Genomic DNA, 15,946 nt, shown 5'->3' with positions numbered 1-15,946 from the left:
ATTAACCACATTTCTAAAGGTGCCATTTTAAACTTTGAATATTATAACGATGCGGTGTTTCCCTTAAATGCATTCAAATTGGAATGTAACTTAGAGACGGTTTCAAAGCAAAGACATAAACAAATGTTGATGCACATGCACGATTTTATAGCCCGAACTTAAAGGAGCTATATGTAACATTGCCACCTAGCGGTTAAACTTGGTATCGCAGTCCAAATTCCAAATATTGGGGAGGGTTTTGCCCCTCCTCTTAAGAGTTGCCAGACACTTGAATGAGTGTAATGGAAAGGATAAACTTTTACACTGTAAGATTCTCTGAAAATTGATTAATTTGCAGTGGTTTTATTGTTTGCATATATATCTCAATCAGCAGCTTGATTCAGAGGTTGCAAATCCTCCGGAAGTCGCATTTACGGGCAATATTGTGGTCTCGTTTAAATAACCGTATAAAATTGTACATTACTCCCCGTAAGTTGTAAATTAATATAGTTATTTTTTCTAAGTTTGCAATGTCATTAGTACCAGAAAGGGTGGAATCTGCACTGACCCAGATCGTGTGTTTGCTGCAACATGCAGTGATTGTCGCCAACTGGCAACCGAGCTGTCAAAATACACTAATGGGTCACAAAAACAGACATTCCGGCAGGGGAACGCACATTTCAGAGTGGAATAACTGGCTATAGCCTTGTTTTTTGAACAGACCAATATATTACTTTGAAGATGTGAAGTGTGTTTCCTAAATGTCTACGAACATATTCAGGTAATGTTTTGATTTTTACAGTGAAATTATTACATACAGCTCCTTTAACATCAGATACACATCCGCAAAGAATAGAGAATAGAGTGTAGATTCAGATAACAAACAAAATAAATAAACGAAATAACAAGTAAATGACAAGCAAGTTCAAGTATGTCTGGCCAATATTATTTTGGGTTACCAGTAAAAGAACCGTTACTTGGCTAAACTTTAATGCGACAAAGTTAAACGAACCATTCAACTAATTATTTATTTAATAGAATTAACATACAATAAAAAAGTAAAAAATAAATAATACCATTATTATAGAATATAAATATATTACTATAAATTAATAAAAATTGCTTATAATTTTTTTTATATTATAAGCCATTAGATGGACAGTATATGCATTTTTATTCATCTGATTATAGTGGGCTATGCATTTCTACTCTTTCTAATAATTAGCATGTAGCTGATATTAACAGCATCAAAATGTTAAGAGACTACTCTACATTATTTTCAGTTCTTTCTGAATTGTCTATACAGTGTATAAAGTATAATTAAATGATACTTTTCTCTGACAAAAATGATATTTATGTTTCATTCTGCAAACTTCTGAAAACATTTCTCCCTAATTCCAAGTAAAAGACAGTTTTCTATTGGCATTTATTTGTGGAAAATGTAATATGGACAAACAGATCCAATATGCAATGAATGTTCATATTCAAGTTTCAACAATGCAATACTAATGCTTTTACATGAATTCTAGGAACAGTTAAAAAAATGAATAAAATGTAATAAGTATTAATAATAAGCCTCGCATTTTTTTTACAATCATTCATGAGTCTTTGCATTCTCCAGTGATTCACATTGCTGTTGGTTGACATAACATGCAAGTCCTTCCTGATGTTTGTTTCCCTTGAAATTCAATGAACACATGCAGAAATGCTGATTAAAGACAAACCCAGAGTGCGCTGTTCATTTTTTTATTGGAATATAATACGTTACAAGCATTTTTATTCATTTGAATATAGCAAGCATATACATTTTTATTTATTTAAATCCTCGTTCACATTTCAATTCTCTATCCTGTTTAGTGCCCTAATTCAAATTGATTTTAAATTCAGGAATAAAATTGAAATCTACAATCAGTTCTCACCCTTGGTTGTGTTAAACTTCATTACGACACAGCTTTCATACTTAAAACAGGATCTTGATTTGCAGCTTTAAATGTTTCCCTGTAATGTTTATAATCAGGACAAAGGTCAGACTACAAAACTGGATCAGACACTGAGGGGATTCCATCCTACAGCAGGTAAAGTTTCCAATCATTAAACACAAGCCAAACCCTTTAATCACAGCCGGTTATGAACGGCACAACAACAAATCCCATTAAAAATACTGAAAATCCTATTTAAAAACAATTACACTACATGTTGTATACAATATACTTGATGATTTTCCCATCAAATGTCTTCGGCTTTACATATATGACTCTCCAGATGCAGTTCACTTGTGTGCTAAATGAAAGTGGTCCAGATGGTAGATTTCTGCCGGGGTGAGGGGACGTTGAGAATGTGTGTGCGCTATTCATTTAATCTTAATAGCAGTCTCAAAATGACTAAGAAGCTATTCAGTATGCATGAATTATGATATCATTTATATTCACTGATCACGGCCAAATCCATTATTCCAATGCCTCGGTGATGATGATGAATTACTAAATTCATTTCTTTTTGTATCTCTTCAAACATTAAATGAATAGATATCTAATTATTACACACTTAATGCACAACAACGAATTAAGAATCTCATTTGAAACCCACACACGCCACATCTACATGTGTATATATAGAGCTATAAACACACTGCCGAGCATTCGAGTCACCTTCAAAAACACTATGTACAGAAAAAGGAACAAAATGCAAATGAGCATTTCCATGACGACTCGTGTCACCGTGACGTTAATTAGATAATGTGACAAAAATACCATGGCAACGTCTCACCTTGAGTTGCCATGGAATGTCTCTCTTTATCTACGATGATAGTATCATGAAAAATGATGGAAACGCACATTTTCTTTACATTCACAGGTGGATGATGCAGTCACACTGTGAGATGGACCTCATAATCCTCTCATGTGATAAATTATTCATACCATTATCACTGCAACCTCATCGGTGCCTGTTGCTATGGAAACCTTGACCTTAACCATGACAATAACAATCAGTGTTGCCCAGTGTATGCTCATACTGTTTTAAACATGATATAAAACTCATATGTTCACTTCTATCAAAACTCCTTCTTCTCTTCAAGTTCTTTAGTACTTTTTTAATTAAAGTTTGTTAGAACGTAACGCTTTGGTTTCTAGGCTGCTCTGGACTACGGGCCATTAACTCCGGTCCTGTCCGACAGCCTGGAGGATAATTACAGAGCTTCTCGCCCCCTGGTCACATTTGGGAGCTGTTGTATTTAGTATGTCCATGTTTAAGACAGGCCGAGAAAAGAGGATGGTTATCGCAGCTTTTAAGCCTCTATATTGTACTTCATTCTCTTAGTAATTAAGTAATCGATTCATTGACAGCCAGTGACAAGCTTCCAGCCAGGCGTCTGATTGACATCAGCTCTCGGATCAAAAGATCAATGCTGAAGCAAATATGCAGCCCTGTAGGGGAGACTCGAACCACATGTCAGATCCAAATGTCAATGATGTATCAGTATATCAATACTTCACTAATTCACCCCCTTAGGCTAACAATAGGAATATTTAGTGCTCGTCCAAGTCACAAACTGCACAAGTACAAATTAAACAAGCGTGATTTACTCACGATAGGGAAAATTTGCCGACAACAAATGTTGATGTGTTTTTTTATTAGGGGGAATAAGCTACGCTATATAACTACATTGGTTTCTTACCCCACCCATAGAACATATAAGCACATATTTTACATAAGAAAACATTTAGACAAGAAAAATAAATTTACAGGAAAAGTCATTTTTATTAACTAAGCTTATTTTAAAGTCCCTTTGAAACGGAAGTCGCGATCGTTTTTACTTCCGTATTTTGACGCATTTCTGAAGAAATTGAATTTTAAATGACAAAAATAGTGGGCGTGGCTTTCATCTATCTTTGCAGTTTAATTGGATGTATTTTGAGATGGAACTGACAACAGACCGACAGTTAAAGGGGAGTTAACGGATGCTCCGCCCAAATCGTCTGACATGTGTCATTTGAGATGGATCGTCTTCACAGGAAGCAAATGCATATTCAGATTTTAAATGAAGATTATGAGGGAACACAACTTTTAAAAAAAGAATGACCCAAACTATTTACAATAATCGCTGCAAAATTTTACGAAAAAATAGGCATTGTAATTTTTTATTTCACTGGATATCTAAATAAATAATTTTATCTGAATCGAAGTTCAGCTATAGTGTGACACCAGAACATCTTCAAGCTATTTTTAAATGAATAGTTCACCTCAATATAAAATGCTATCGTTTATTCACCCTCATGTCAATCAAAACCTGTACAGCTTTCTTTCTTTTGTGGAACACAGAAGATACTTTGAGAAATGTCTCAGTGGTTTTGTGTCCACACAATGGAAGTCTAGGGGTCTAATGTCATTTTGTAACCAACGATCCTCACAACATATTTGTAGTCCGCAGAAGAAAGTCATACAGGTTTAGAATGACATGAATATGATTAAATTATGAAATCTTCATACCAATCAAGAACATTACATTAAAGAAACGTTAGAAGAAATATAAAAAGTTCGCATTTCTAGCATGTCTACACAACTAATGCATCAAAAACAAAAACAAAAAAGTTTTTAGATAAATGTCAAAGGCTTAAACATTCTTATGAGATGCCATCAATCTGTCAAGCTCTCCGATATCGATGCAAGACCACTGGATGGAGAGTGCACACAACATAACTCACAACATAACCAGGCTTCAAATCCCTTGAAGGAAGACTTATCCAGCCTTATCATTGGTGGAGAAGATAGTGAATGAGAGGGCCATTTGTCACATCTTTGTTGAGTCAAAGATCTTATATTACATTGACGTGACTATCCCAAGTGCAGGGATGAGATTAAGGTTACTCAAGTGCACTGCCCCAAGAGGACACACTGTAGAAAGGGTGTTGAGTATAATTTATTGCAGCAGATACGATTCACTTTGAAGACCTGACTGATATACTTCACCAGTGAATCCAAAAGAAATAAACATAAAATTATATTCAAATTATTCCACCTTAAGCATACTTGAATTCAATGTGTAAATAGCAAAATGTAAATCAATACATATACATTTGAAATGTTAATTATATAAAAAAAAAGATGAAGCAAATGATCTAAAATGTATTTCTACATCATAATGAAACAAGGTATTTAATTTATTCTGATGTATTCAATTCAATAAAAAGAGAATTCCAGAAAATTAGTTTTTAAAATTCCAATTATTTTCAAGTAAACCATTTCAAAACATTACAGTCATGAGAAGTCTGCGAAAGATGTGAGAATGTGCTTAATTATGATTATGATTAAGTTACATAAAAGGGTTAAACGTGTTAAAATGCCCTTGTTCTCTTTATGCAATATTGTTTCTTTGTTTTCCTTTTTATAGGTGAAGTGTGACCTGGAAACCTTTCTATGTCCCGGTTTGTATTTTATTTACTCTTGTAAAACATTACGAATGACAGAAAAAGGAAAATTGACCAGCATACACTTAATATGCTCACATAATACAATATAATAGCTACTACATTTTGATATATTTAACTATATACTTTGTGCTATTCATTATATATATACTTATGATGGCGTAAACCACATAAAGGCTGCGTCACCCAAGTAAGTAAATTGAGTATCCAAACATATTTAAAAAGCACAGATAAAATGATGACATTCCCTCATGCTTCAAAAAATTAATCTCTCTGCTGGGAATCTGGGACGAACACAATAATCTGAACACACACACACAAATCGTCCTCCTCCCCCATTGACAAGGCCCTAACCCACAGCTATAATTATAGAAATGTTATATTATCTTATGATAACCCAGAAGTATAAGCAATACATGTGCTTACAAAAGTTTTTTTAAACACCAAAGATTAACTACCATGTTTACCACTTAGAATATTCAAAGGTTTTTTGTATTCTTTGTGTCAAATTTAAAGTAGCACTGTGTCTTTACGACCACCAAAAACAGCTAGTGTGCACTGCAATTTAAATACCCACACTCACAAAATACACACAAACCCTCACCGTCATCTAACTGTGTGCCGTTAAAAGCACTATGGCCTGGAGCCGAAGCAGACAGAAAGAGAGAGAGAGAGAGAGAGAGAGAGAGAGAGTAATAATTTGCTTCCACTAGTTTGGTCTCACATGCCATACACGTGACTGTACTTACACTGTACTCTTCAAATTATCTGTGAGGGAACCCTCAGCAAAGAAAAATCTTTAATAGGATCTCTTTAATATCACAACTTTTTTTCATTGACAGCTTTACGTTTACATCTTCAATCTCACATTTGTTCTACAGAGTTTCAGAGATCTCAACAACAAGAGACCAAAATCTAAATCTAGATACTCCCAGAGTTCTTTAGATCTATAGATTCTTGCGTGATTCTAAAGCTCTATAGACATTCACAGGTTTTTATAGATATAGAGATTCTCGCAGGGTTGTAAAGTTCTATAGATTTTCATAGGGTTCGGTAGCTCTATAGATTCTCCAAGCGTTCTTTAGCTTTAAAGATTTTCCCAGGGTTCTATAGCTCTATATATTATCCCAGGTTTCTATAGATTTTAAGATTCTTGCATGGTTCTATATCTCTTTAGATACTCATAGGGTTCTATAGATCTAGAGATATTCCCAGGATTTCCATAGCTCTATAGATACTCCAAGCGTTCTAAAGATCTCTTAATTCTTCTAGGGTTCTACAGCTGTAGATTCTCCATGATTCTATAGCACCCTAGCTACTCATAGGTTTCTATAGATCTATTGATTCTTGCAGGGTTCTACAGATCTACAGATTCGCCCAGAGTTGTACATTTCTATAGATTCTCCCAAGGTTCTATAGCTTTAAAGATTATCCTAGGGTTCTTTAGTTCTTTAGATTATTCCAGGGTTCTATAGCAAAATAGATTATCCCAAGGTTCTATAGCGTTATATATATTCTTGCAGGGTTCTATAGCTCTATAGTTTATCCCAGGGTGCTATAGTTCTTTAGATTATTCCAGGGTTCTGTAGTCCTATAGATACAGTCAGGGTTTATTAGGTAATCACATCATTCAAAATATCTATAGAAACTCCAAGGGATCTATAAACTGACACAAGTGAAAACCGCATAAATCATCTTATTAAACGCTCGCCTGTAGTGTCTTCAAGACATGACCTGACATGTTACAGACAATGCTGTATAATCCTGAGTAGACCAGGCTTTACCTGACCTGAAATGGCCCTCGAAACGCCTTAATACATATCAGCAAGAACAGCTTTCAATTCAGGTGAATATATAAATACTGGACACTGCTGTTTGTCCGGTTGCGTCCGTATATTCCTGCACTCTGCTATTATCATACTGTGCTTACGATTTTGCAAACTCAGTACAAGGTGATGCAGAAATAATAAATTAAAATATTTCTGCCATTTGTCCCTATGTCTTGCTTAGAATGAATGCTTAGGAAAGTGCATGAATTACAATTCAGCTTAAACAGTCCCCAAAGAAAGAAGTAATAGTTCAAAATGTAATATAAGTCTAGCAGGATCATTCTAATGAAAAGCACATATTTAATAAAGTCATATCTAATAACTGACTTCACTTAGAAAGTAGCATGTCCTCGGGTGAGATGCAAGGGGTTGTAAGTTCAACATCATATCGAAGAAATATAACAGTGCGGGCTGTCAATATACAATCCAGTTAAACTTCAATCTTGGCTTACTGATTTTCATCCCACTAGCACACTATAAATGTCACCAGATGACCTTGACCCTGACCCCATACGGCCAAAATTTCCCAGGAGACCTAAAGACATTAACATTCACCAGCTCTTTGCTCTCAACTGTTAATCGTGTACAATTTGGCATAAAATATATCAAGCATATGTGGACGAACTGAAAAAATAAAATATATATCAATGTTTCATCCAACCTATCAATGAGATCAGTTGCATGGTCACAAAAAATTGTCTTCCAGAATTTAAGGATCTGTATCGTATCATTCTGCACCTCGCACACATTACACAGAGTAGTCTCGGGCAGAATGGGCACGTTCACATTCCTCCACATTTGGCCTCCAGTCCGAATGAAACCTTGTCTGAGAAAATCACGGCTCAAGCTATCAGTGTCAACAGCAACCGCGGACAGATCAACTTGTGTTTATAGTGTGACATACTGACAATGACAGCTACAAAATCACCTCTGAGGATCCTTTCATAAAACACGCTTCAGCTCTTGGTTTTCAAAACGAAAAAGTTGCCAGAAAATCCAGTTCCAGCAAAATGGTCTTTGCTTGTATTTTTATCCACTCACTACTTCTCAAAATCTGACTTCATTTAAAGAGACAAAGCCTCAATGCCTTGACCTATGTTTTTCACAAAATTGTTAAATAACTGTAGAACATTTTCAATATAATATATCTTATATGGTATGTGCTGTCTAAAACTGATCGCATTCATTTTCCTTCAGGGTGAGCTAAGTGATGTTTCTCTCTGTCCCTTTTTCTGTGATCGCATTGATGTTCATGGCCGGGTGAGCTGATATGTTCTGGCATTTTCTCTTCACTGGTTTGAGAATGTCCTGCTCGCACTATACACAGTGGCAAGAAAGCAAACACACACGCTCATTCATTGTGCAGAGATGAGGCCCTGAGAGGACGCACGGCGAAAGACAAATGGATAGGCATGAAATAAGTTTGTTTCAAGAGTTGTAACCGTAGCCCAGAAACATCACTCAAGTTTGCGTTGCTTATGTTTGAACGTTCCACAACATTATTTTTAAAAGCTGCCTGATAACATTAAACACAGAGATACTAAACATTTCTAGACTACCAATAAACAGCTTATGAAACCAGCCTCAAGATAATTCACTATTTTCTAGAGACACATTTACTATGTTATGACTGCAGTATACAGCTGCGGAAAAAAAGATATATTTTCAGTTTTCCAGAATTGACTATTAGTATTTGTTTAGGCAAAATTACTAGTACTAACAATATTCCTCCAAATGTCATATAAAAAGATTGTTTCTATTTGAATTTATTTGCAGAAAATTAAAACTGGAGAAACAGGTAAAAAAAATGCATTTTATTTCTCCAAACCATAAATACTGCAAAGAATCTCTAGAAGTTTGGGTTTGTTTAAATTTAACAAACACTTGACTGGAATGGCCACAATACATCTAGAAATGATGATTAAATGAAAATTTGCAATGGTCTTTTATTTTTTTCTGTGTATTAACAATACAGCATATTGGAGTAAAGATTCAACCGCATAATATTTACAATGAAACACAAGATTTAAAATAACCATGTTAAATGATCACAACCGGTGTTATCAGTTATTTCCCTTTTTTTTATCTCTTAAGACCATTGGAAATGAAATGAAATTAGGGATGCACAATACATTTCTGGCCATATCGGTATTGGCCTAAAAATGGTCATTTTGAATGTTATCGTATAGGATCATACCGATATGGCAGATCATTTATTGTTTATCCCTAATTTCATTTAATTCCTAAAGGTAATAAAGGTAACAAGATAATAAAATGTAGACCGATATATAATAGGCAATAAATTATGAATAATTTCCACTGGTTGAACCACTTCAGCTGCTTGCTGCACACAGTTAAAATCCAGTGATCCGTGTTCCTTCACTTCACCATTATTGATGTAGTATGTAGATACTTATGTTTAAATTATAGGAACAAAAGCATATTGTTTGACGCCGACTGCTGTCAGAATGCTTTCTGTTTTGAGACCTGTTAAGACCTTTCTTCCATTTTTTTATTAAATAAACATTATGCCCGAAAAGTTTACACGTTAAACAATCTTTAACTTGTGTAAAGTAGGCTTGGTGCATGATTTTCAGGAGAAAAAAATATTTTCAGTCTCAGAAAATTATATTTAGATACTGTATGTCGGTCAATACATCGGATATCGGCTTTCAATGTTCAAGAATGATCGGTTATAGTTATCGGCCAATATTTACTTATCGGTGCATCCCTAAATGAAATTAGTGTCAGATACACACAAAAATTAGGCCACATGTGCCATATTGTGCACAGCAGTATAGAAAATCATTAATACACTTATTTAATTTTTCCTTATATTATCTGAATGAATATCAGGCGATCATTCATAAAAGATTTGAAACAGCATGAGAAGCAATTCATTATTTATTTTGCAATATTTAACAGAAAAGACTGTCCTCTTTCTTCCTTCTTATTTTCCAGGAGCATAAGGAGCTCTGGTGTCATCACTCAGTGGTTACTTGTCCATGCAAGAATAGGATTTCCCAAACTAGAGTACCGTAAATTTCATCCATAAAACAGCATCTCCACAATTGCCAAATGAATATGTTCCAGCTAAACGTCCATTTTAATCTTCAGGTAGAAATGCAATCAAACAAATTATTTGTTCAGTTCCCGGTGTAGGAAATGTGTTGAGAAAAGACATAAAGGAAAGTTTAACAAGAGATTGAAGACTTCAAAGCCAAGACAATGTTATGTAATACAGATTTACTGTAGGAGTCTATGTCTCTCGACAAATAATACTTTAGGTTTGACGATAAATATTCTTTCTAAGCTGTTTATGCCCCAGCAGGGCTGCCCTTAGAATTTATGGGGCTTGGGACAAAATTAAAAGGTCGTTCCCAAGCCCCCATACATTCGCATTTAGTGAGCCCGTCTGGTCCAGGCACAACAGTTCGAACTGCCCGAACACACACAACCCACGATGGACCTGCACTCCAGTAAACAAGCTCTGTGTTAACCTGATCCTTTTTGCTGCTTGTTTCTCAGCACAGTGTAATGCCCCTAGTGTTATTTTTGGTCGAATAAAATTGACAACAACAACCAAACTAAGTAATGCAATGCAAAAGTCAATGCTCCAATCAATGAAAAGTTGCCTCAAAAACATCAGGTTCAAAGTTGTGAAGATGTGCTGGAGACACCATCAAGTCACGTGCGCTTCAGTTAGTTGTGGGTGATTGTTTTTTGGCCGTCTAAAATTGTTTGCGTGTCAAATTAACAATTTACAGCTTGAAGAACCTCTAACTACTTCAAGTAGCAGTCTAATGCTGGGTTCACACCAAACGCAAACAATTGTGTTCACTGTGTTGCCCGTTCACGGCAATCGCGCCGCCCGATTAGCGTCATTCATAAATTTGCTTCTGCACACTTCTTTGCATTGACTTTTTATGTTATTTACTCACGCAAAACGCTTAATTCGTGAACCCAGTGTAGTTTAAAACTATGTAAGAACAGGCGCATGGGCAATGAAACCAGTCAATAGAAAGTAAGTATTTGCTTTATTAATCTACATAAATATTTGTGGTTATTTAGTACATTATAGGCATGTGTCTGCTGTGAATTTCAAGCCCAGCTATAATGAAAAATTCAACTCTGAATATGTCCAAACACTAGAGAGAGAAAGGATTATACTGGTAAATATGCAGAATGAGTTTCTGTGTAAACTGTTCTTCCGTGAATTGTTGAATGTCATTCAACAGCCAAATTTGCTTAAGAGATTTATCAACTAAAATCTATACATAAATGGATCAAAGATGTCCTGCTTTTTTTCAATGAATAACTTCCACTAAAAACAAGATCTAAAAATATCAGAAAAAACATAGCTACTGAGTAAAAACTTTAAGCAAAAGCTGTTTTACATACATTATAAATCATAAAATCTTGCAGACGTCTTCAAGATGTCTATATGGCAACAACTCAGAGATGTTTTGCAGATGAGCAAACATTTAAAAAAATAGATCTTTAAGATGTAAATGCAGACATCAAATAGACGTCTCCCAGATGTATGTGTGTTATTAAGGTTATTGCTCCTTCAAAACAAACATATCAAATAAAACAAATAGGCCTATAACAAGTCCATCTTTTACGGCAAATACTTTGAATAAAGTACCATTATGAGCTATTAAATTAGTGTGGTAAACAATAAACATTCCCTTTTTCCATATTACATTCTATCCAGCCCCTACACCCAGCATTGGTACGTTGTCATTTTATATCAAATACATTTTTACAGTTATTGGAGAGCCGCGGCTGCATCAAAAAAAAATTATAGTTACTTTAGCATCACATGGAAAAGAAGGGCATTTTAAGCATTCTTCTATTATTGTAATGCTCTCTCTCACACACACACATTGCCCTGCTTCCATTTCAGGCTGCCCCTCCTACCATAGCAGGAGATGCTTCTCTCACCACCTGGGATGTTACCCGGCACTGGAAGTGGTAATTGCATTTCAATTATAGACATGAGTGCATGTGTTTGTTGTGTATGTGTGTGCATGTCTTCTGTCATCGTTTCAGTATGTTGTACGTATCCAAAGGCCATTTGGACGACACTACTGTGTGCAGTTGTTGTAGAACCCAATAGAAGAAAACAGTGTATGATCTGAATTACACCAGACTCACCCAGCCTAGCATATTATTTGACCTTCCAAAACAGTCCCATAGAGTACTGCCCCTGCATCCTCATTGCTTGATGACATCTTGTTGGGTAAACCACTCACATCACAGCTAACATCTAGTTTTCCTTCAAACCAACACAATTCTTTTATAAGCATTAAATAAATTAGAATTTCTAGAGGTTGGCCCAGCCTTCTAGCAGTTTTCCTACTGCGTGAACGCCCCTTTTATACGTCATAACAGACACGCCCAAACAGCTGAGTGGTCTCTCGCTCTCGTATACCAGCACGCACTGTTATTACTCAAACATCTGGCGCTTTTCACCAATATAATCCCTCCGCCCTTCCAGTTAATACCAACAAGATGGTATCTGTGTAGCCCATCATAAAAAAATCTTCAGGCTTTACCATTGAGTGCAGTTACTTGGAAATAAAATTGTGATAAAATCGTGATTTAACCACAACACTATTCATCTATTTTTTTCAATGCCCAATCTGTTTAATCTTTGGAGATCTTGAGCCACCTGCCACATCCTCGCGCGCTCATCTGGATATCAAAGCGGATTTGGCGCGTGCGGTCGCATGCGTGCTGTGACGCGCGGCGAGCGTGTGGCATCATTATTGACCCGTCTACAGTTCACTGACGCGAGAAAACTAGAAAAGTCTGGTTTTAATGAACGAGTCCGTCTGTGAAGAGCATAAACCGTCACAGATATCCTTATTTGATGCCCATATTGCCTATAGTTTTAATAGAAACTCTGTAGGTCTTGTATCAGGTTTTAACTGTGGGGTGTAATCTCGTTTGGGAACCAATTGAACACTGTTATATCCCAACTGGAATAAGGCCCGAAACACACTATATGATGGAATTTTGTAATTGATTTAGTAGTAAACTGCTAATGGTCCATAACGATATCTGTACTTATTCAGCAGGTTATAGAAATTGCAATTATTTAGGTATAAGTGCAAACATAACGCATTGGATAAAGCCGATAGAAAACGTAAACGAATGACCGCAAGTGGCCTTTATAATTAAAAAGTGAATATATAGCGGGTTTCTGTGATTACGACATATGCAACGAGGCCTGTCAACACATTTTACACTGTAAAATGTGTAAACTGAAGTGTTCATGTCATGTTTATTTGTGAGGCGTGAACGTAGCCAAATATCGTTAAATAACCCACTGCGCCCTTTTAACGTCCACACGGTTTCTGACCGGTCCAATCCACATCCGTGCAAGTCCAACCCGTACGCATGGCTGAATGGAGTGATGGAGACCGTGATGCTTTAAGGGGGCATTTGAAAAATCGGTGGGTGTGATACTCACTCGCTTTGCCCTGTTTGGGTCTCTGCAGGAGGCGCTGGACGGTAACCAGGTCTTCCGTCTTCACCGCCTGTAAGAGTTCCTGTTCTTTCCCCATCCTGTTCACTCACACACCCTCTCTCACACATGCAGTCATGTCTATACTTCTACATCCAGCGTATCTTCATTGGGCCAGGCGACCGCAACGGTGCCGTAAACGCCAGCGCGTCCCCGCCGTTCATCGTTAAAGGTCGAGTGCGCAGAGACGCGCTAGACGCGTTGCATGATCGGTGGAGTGACCGCGGCGTCCACGACCAAAAAAACGCTATTATTTTGTACTGATGTGACGAAGCGGGTTGACAGAGTCCAGCGTTTTCGGGTAATAGGGACAGCGCGTATTTACGCACGGCGACTTTAAAGCAACATTACAAATGAACAGATGTTGTGCGCATAAAACGGAAATCGTATATTTGAACCGGAGTGCAGCTTGAAGAAAGATATATATTACATAAACATCCAGGCAGATGTGTGCGCGCGGGCGCTGGAGGTTGTAATCCGCTGTCGCTTTTGCATGTGCGCATGTGTGTGTGTGTGTGAGCGTGTGTGCGTGTGTATGTGTGTGAGAGAGAGAGAGAAAGATGGGGCGCGTGTGTGTGTGTGTGTGAGAGAGAGAGAGAGAGAGAGAGAGAGAGAGAGAGATTGCTTTGGTTAAATTGATGGTGCGGCATCAACAGGGGGCGTGACTAAATAGACCCCTTTCCCATGGGCATGACAGATTAAAAGTGAGCAAAATATTGTGTTGTGCGTGTGTTTATTAAGAGAAAGGTCACAGGACAGATTTTAGTATACCATTGATACTGCTGACCATGTAGATCAAGCCAAGTTTTTCAGACCATGCTTATAATAAATCAAGATAAAGCTGCACGGCCCTTGACGAAAGAAGTAATAAAAAAAGCTTATTAAAAAAAAAATACATGTGATAACTATAATAGTTGTATTATTATTAATATGATTCAAATGTAGTCAAGTTATGTTTTAAATAATCATTTTATTATTGTCCATATGGCCATTAGACATAAGGATGGGCCCAGCCACATTCACATTTAGACTAACCTTGCTAAAATGATTTCCCAACTTAATATAAAATCTAATAAATAAATACATTTGTAGTTGTGTTTTTTTGTAACATTTAAACACTAATCAAACCACATCTTTTGTTTCAAGAAAATACAGATTTGGAACAGCACGAGCGGGAGCACTTCATAGCAACACTTGATTGCGCTTTGTTTTTAGTTCAGATCATTCTTTATCCACTCTGTCGGCCATCAGATATATTTTTGTGATATTCTCACAATTAAAAAGTCTGTGAAATGATAGAATCCCCAAGGGTGTCGGTAAAACCAGAACAGATGTCTAATTCCAGCTCCCTTCTAACCCACATCAGTCAGCGAGTAACTGGCCATCTTCTACTTATTTTGCCCTGACAATTATACTAGGCTGCTCCAATGACTAACTTTGCATGCACACCAAAGCTCCAAAAATATTCAAAAATGAATAATTTAAACACTTTTGCATGGCGTGTGTTGTTTCGAGCACACAGGCTCTTCATCAAACCCATGTTTAGGGTCATTCAATCATTATCATTTCCATATTTTGAGATTAGCCATTTTTTTTTAAATCGTACACCATGGACTAAAACAATAGTAGCTATGGGAATTATGCTTTGACAAAAATCCAAAATAAATTAGGTTGTGTGTTATATTGTAGCATTTTCAACGAAGTCCCCTTGTAATTTGCTTGTTCTTGCAAAAAAACCCACTTCTTAAAGTGATAGTACGCACAAAAATGAAAATTCTCTAATTTATGTACGATTGCACTTGTCATTTCAAACACAAAAGAAGATATTTTTGAAGAATGTTGGTATATGAACAATGCAAGCGAATGGATACAGCCGTTGTCCACCACTTCAAATTTTCTTCTTATGTGTTCTGCAGAAGAAAGAAAGTCATACAGGTTTGAAATGACAAGATCACAGATAAATGATGAGAGAACTTTCATTTTTGGGTGAAGAGAACTGAAAGAGTTTCCATGTATTCTGGGCTCCTGTTGCTTTATCCATATTAAAGAACATTTTTAAGTTAAAAAAAATGTTTTGTAATAAAACACATCAGTATGTTGGCACAATTACATTTATGCATTTGGCAGAAGCTTTAATCCAAAGTGATTTGCATTGCAAATCTGAAATTGTGCATGGC

General features: G+C 36.3%; 1 protein-coding gene across 2 annotated transcripts in view; it reads right to left on the bottom strand.

The window, feature by feature from the left end:
- The window catches only part of si:dkeyp-9d4.3 (caskin-1), a 36,906-nt gene extending 22,662 nt beyond the window's left edge, over positions 1–14,244 (bottom strand). For both annotated transcript variants that reach the window (XM_056738877.1, XM_056738884.1), the window contains exon 1: positions 13,716–14,244. In XM_056738877.1, coding sequence (XP_056594855.1) covers positions 13,716–13,809 — 94 coding nt within the window. In that variant the 5' untranslated portion in view covers positions 13,810–14,244. The remainder of the gene's footprint in view (positions 1–13,715) is intronic.
- Between the last annotated feature and the right edge of the window lie 1,702 nt (positions 14,245–15,946).

Source organism: Triplophysa dalaica, chromosome 2 (genome assembly GCF_015846415.1).
Source record: "Triplophysa dalaica isolate WHDGS20190420 chromosome 2, ASM1584641v1, whole genome shotgun sequence".
NCBI classification, from domain to species: Eukaryota; Metazoa; Chordata; class Actinopteri; order Cypriniformes; family Nemacheilidae; genus Triplophysa; species Triplophysa dalaica.
This window is presented reverse-complemented; position numbering and strand designations above follow the sequence as displayed.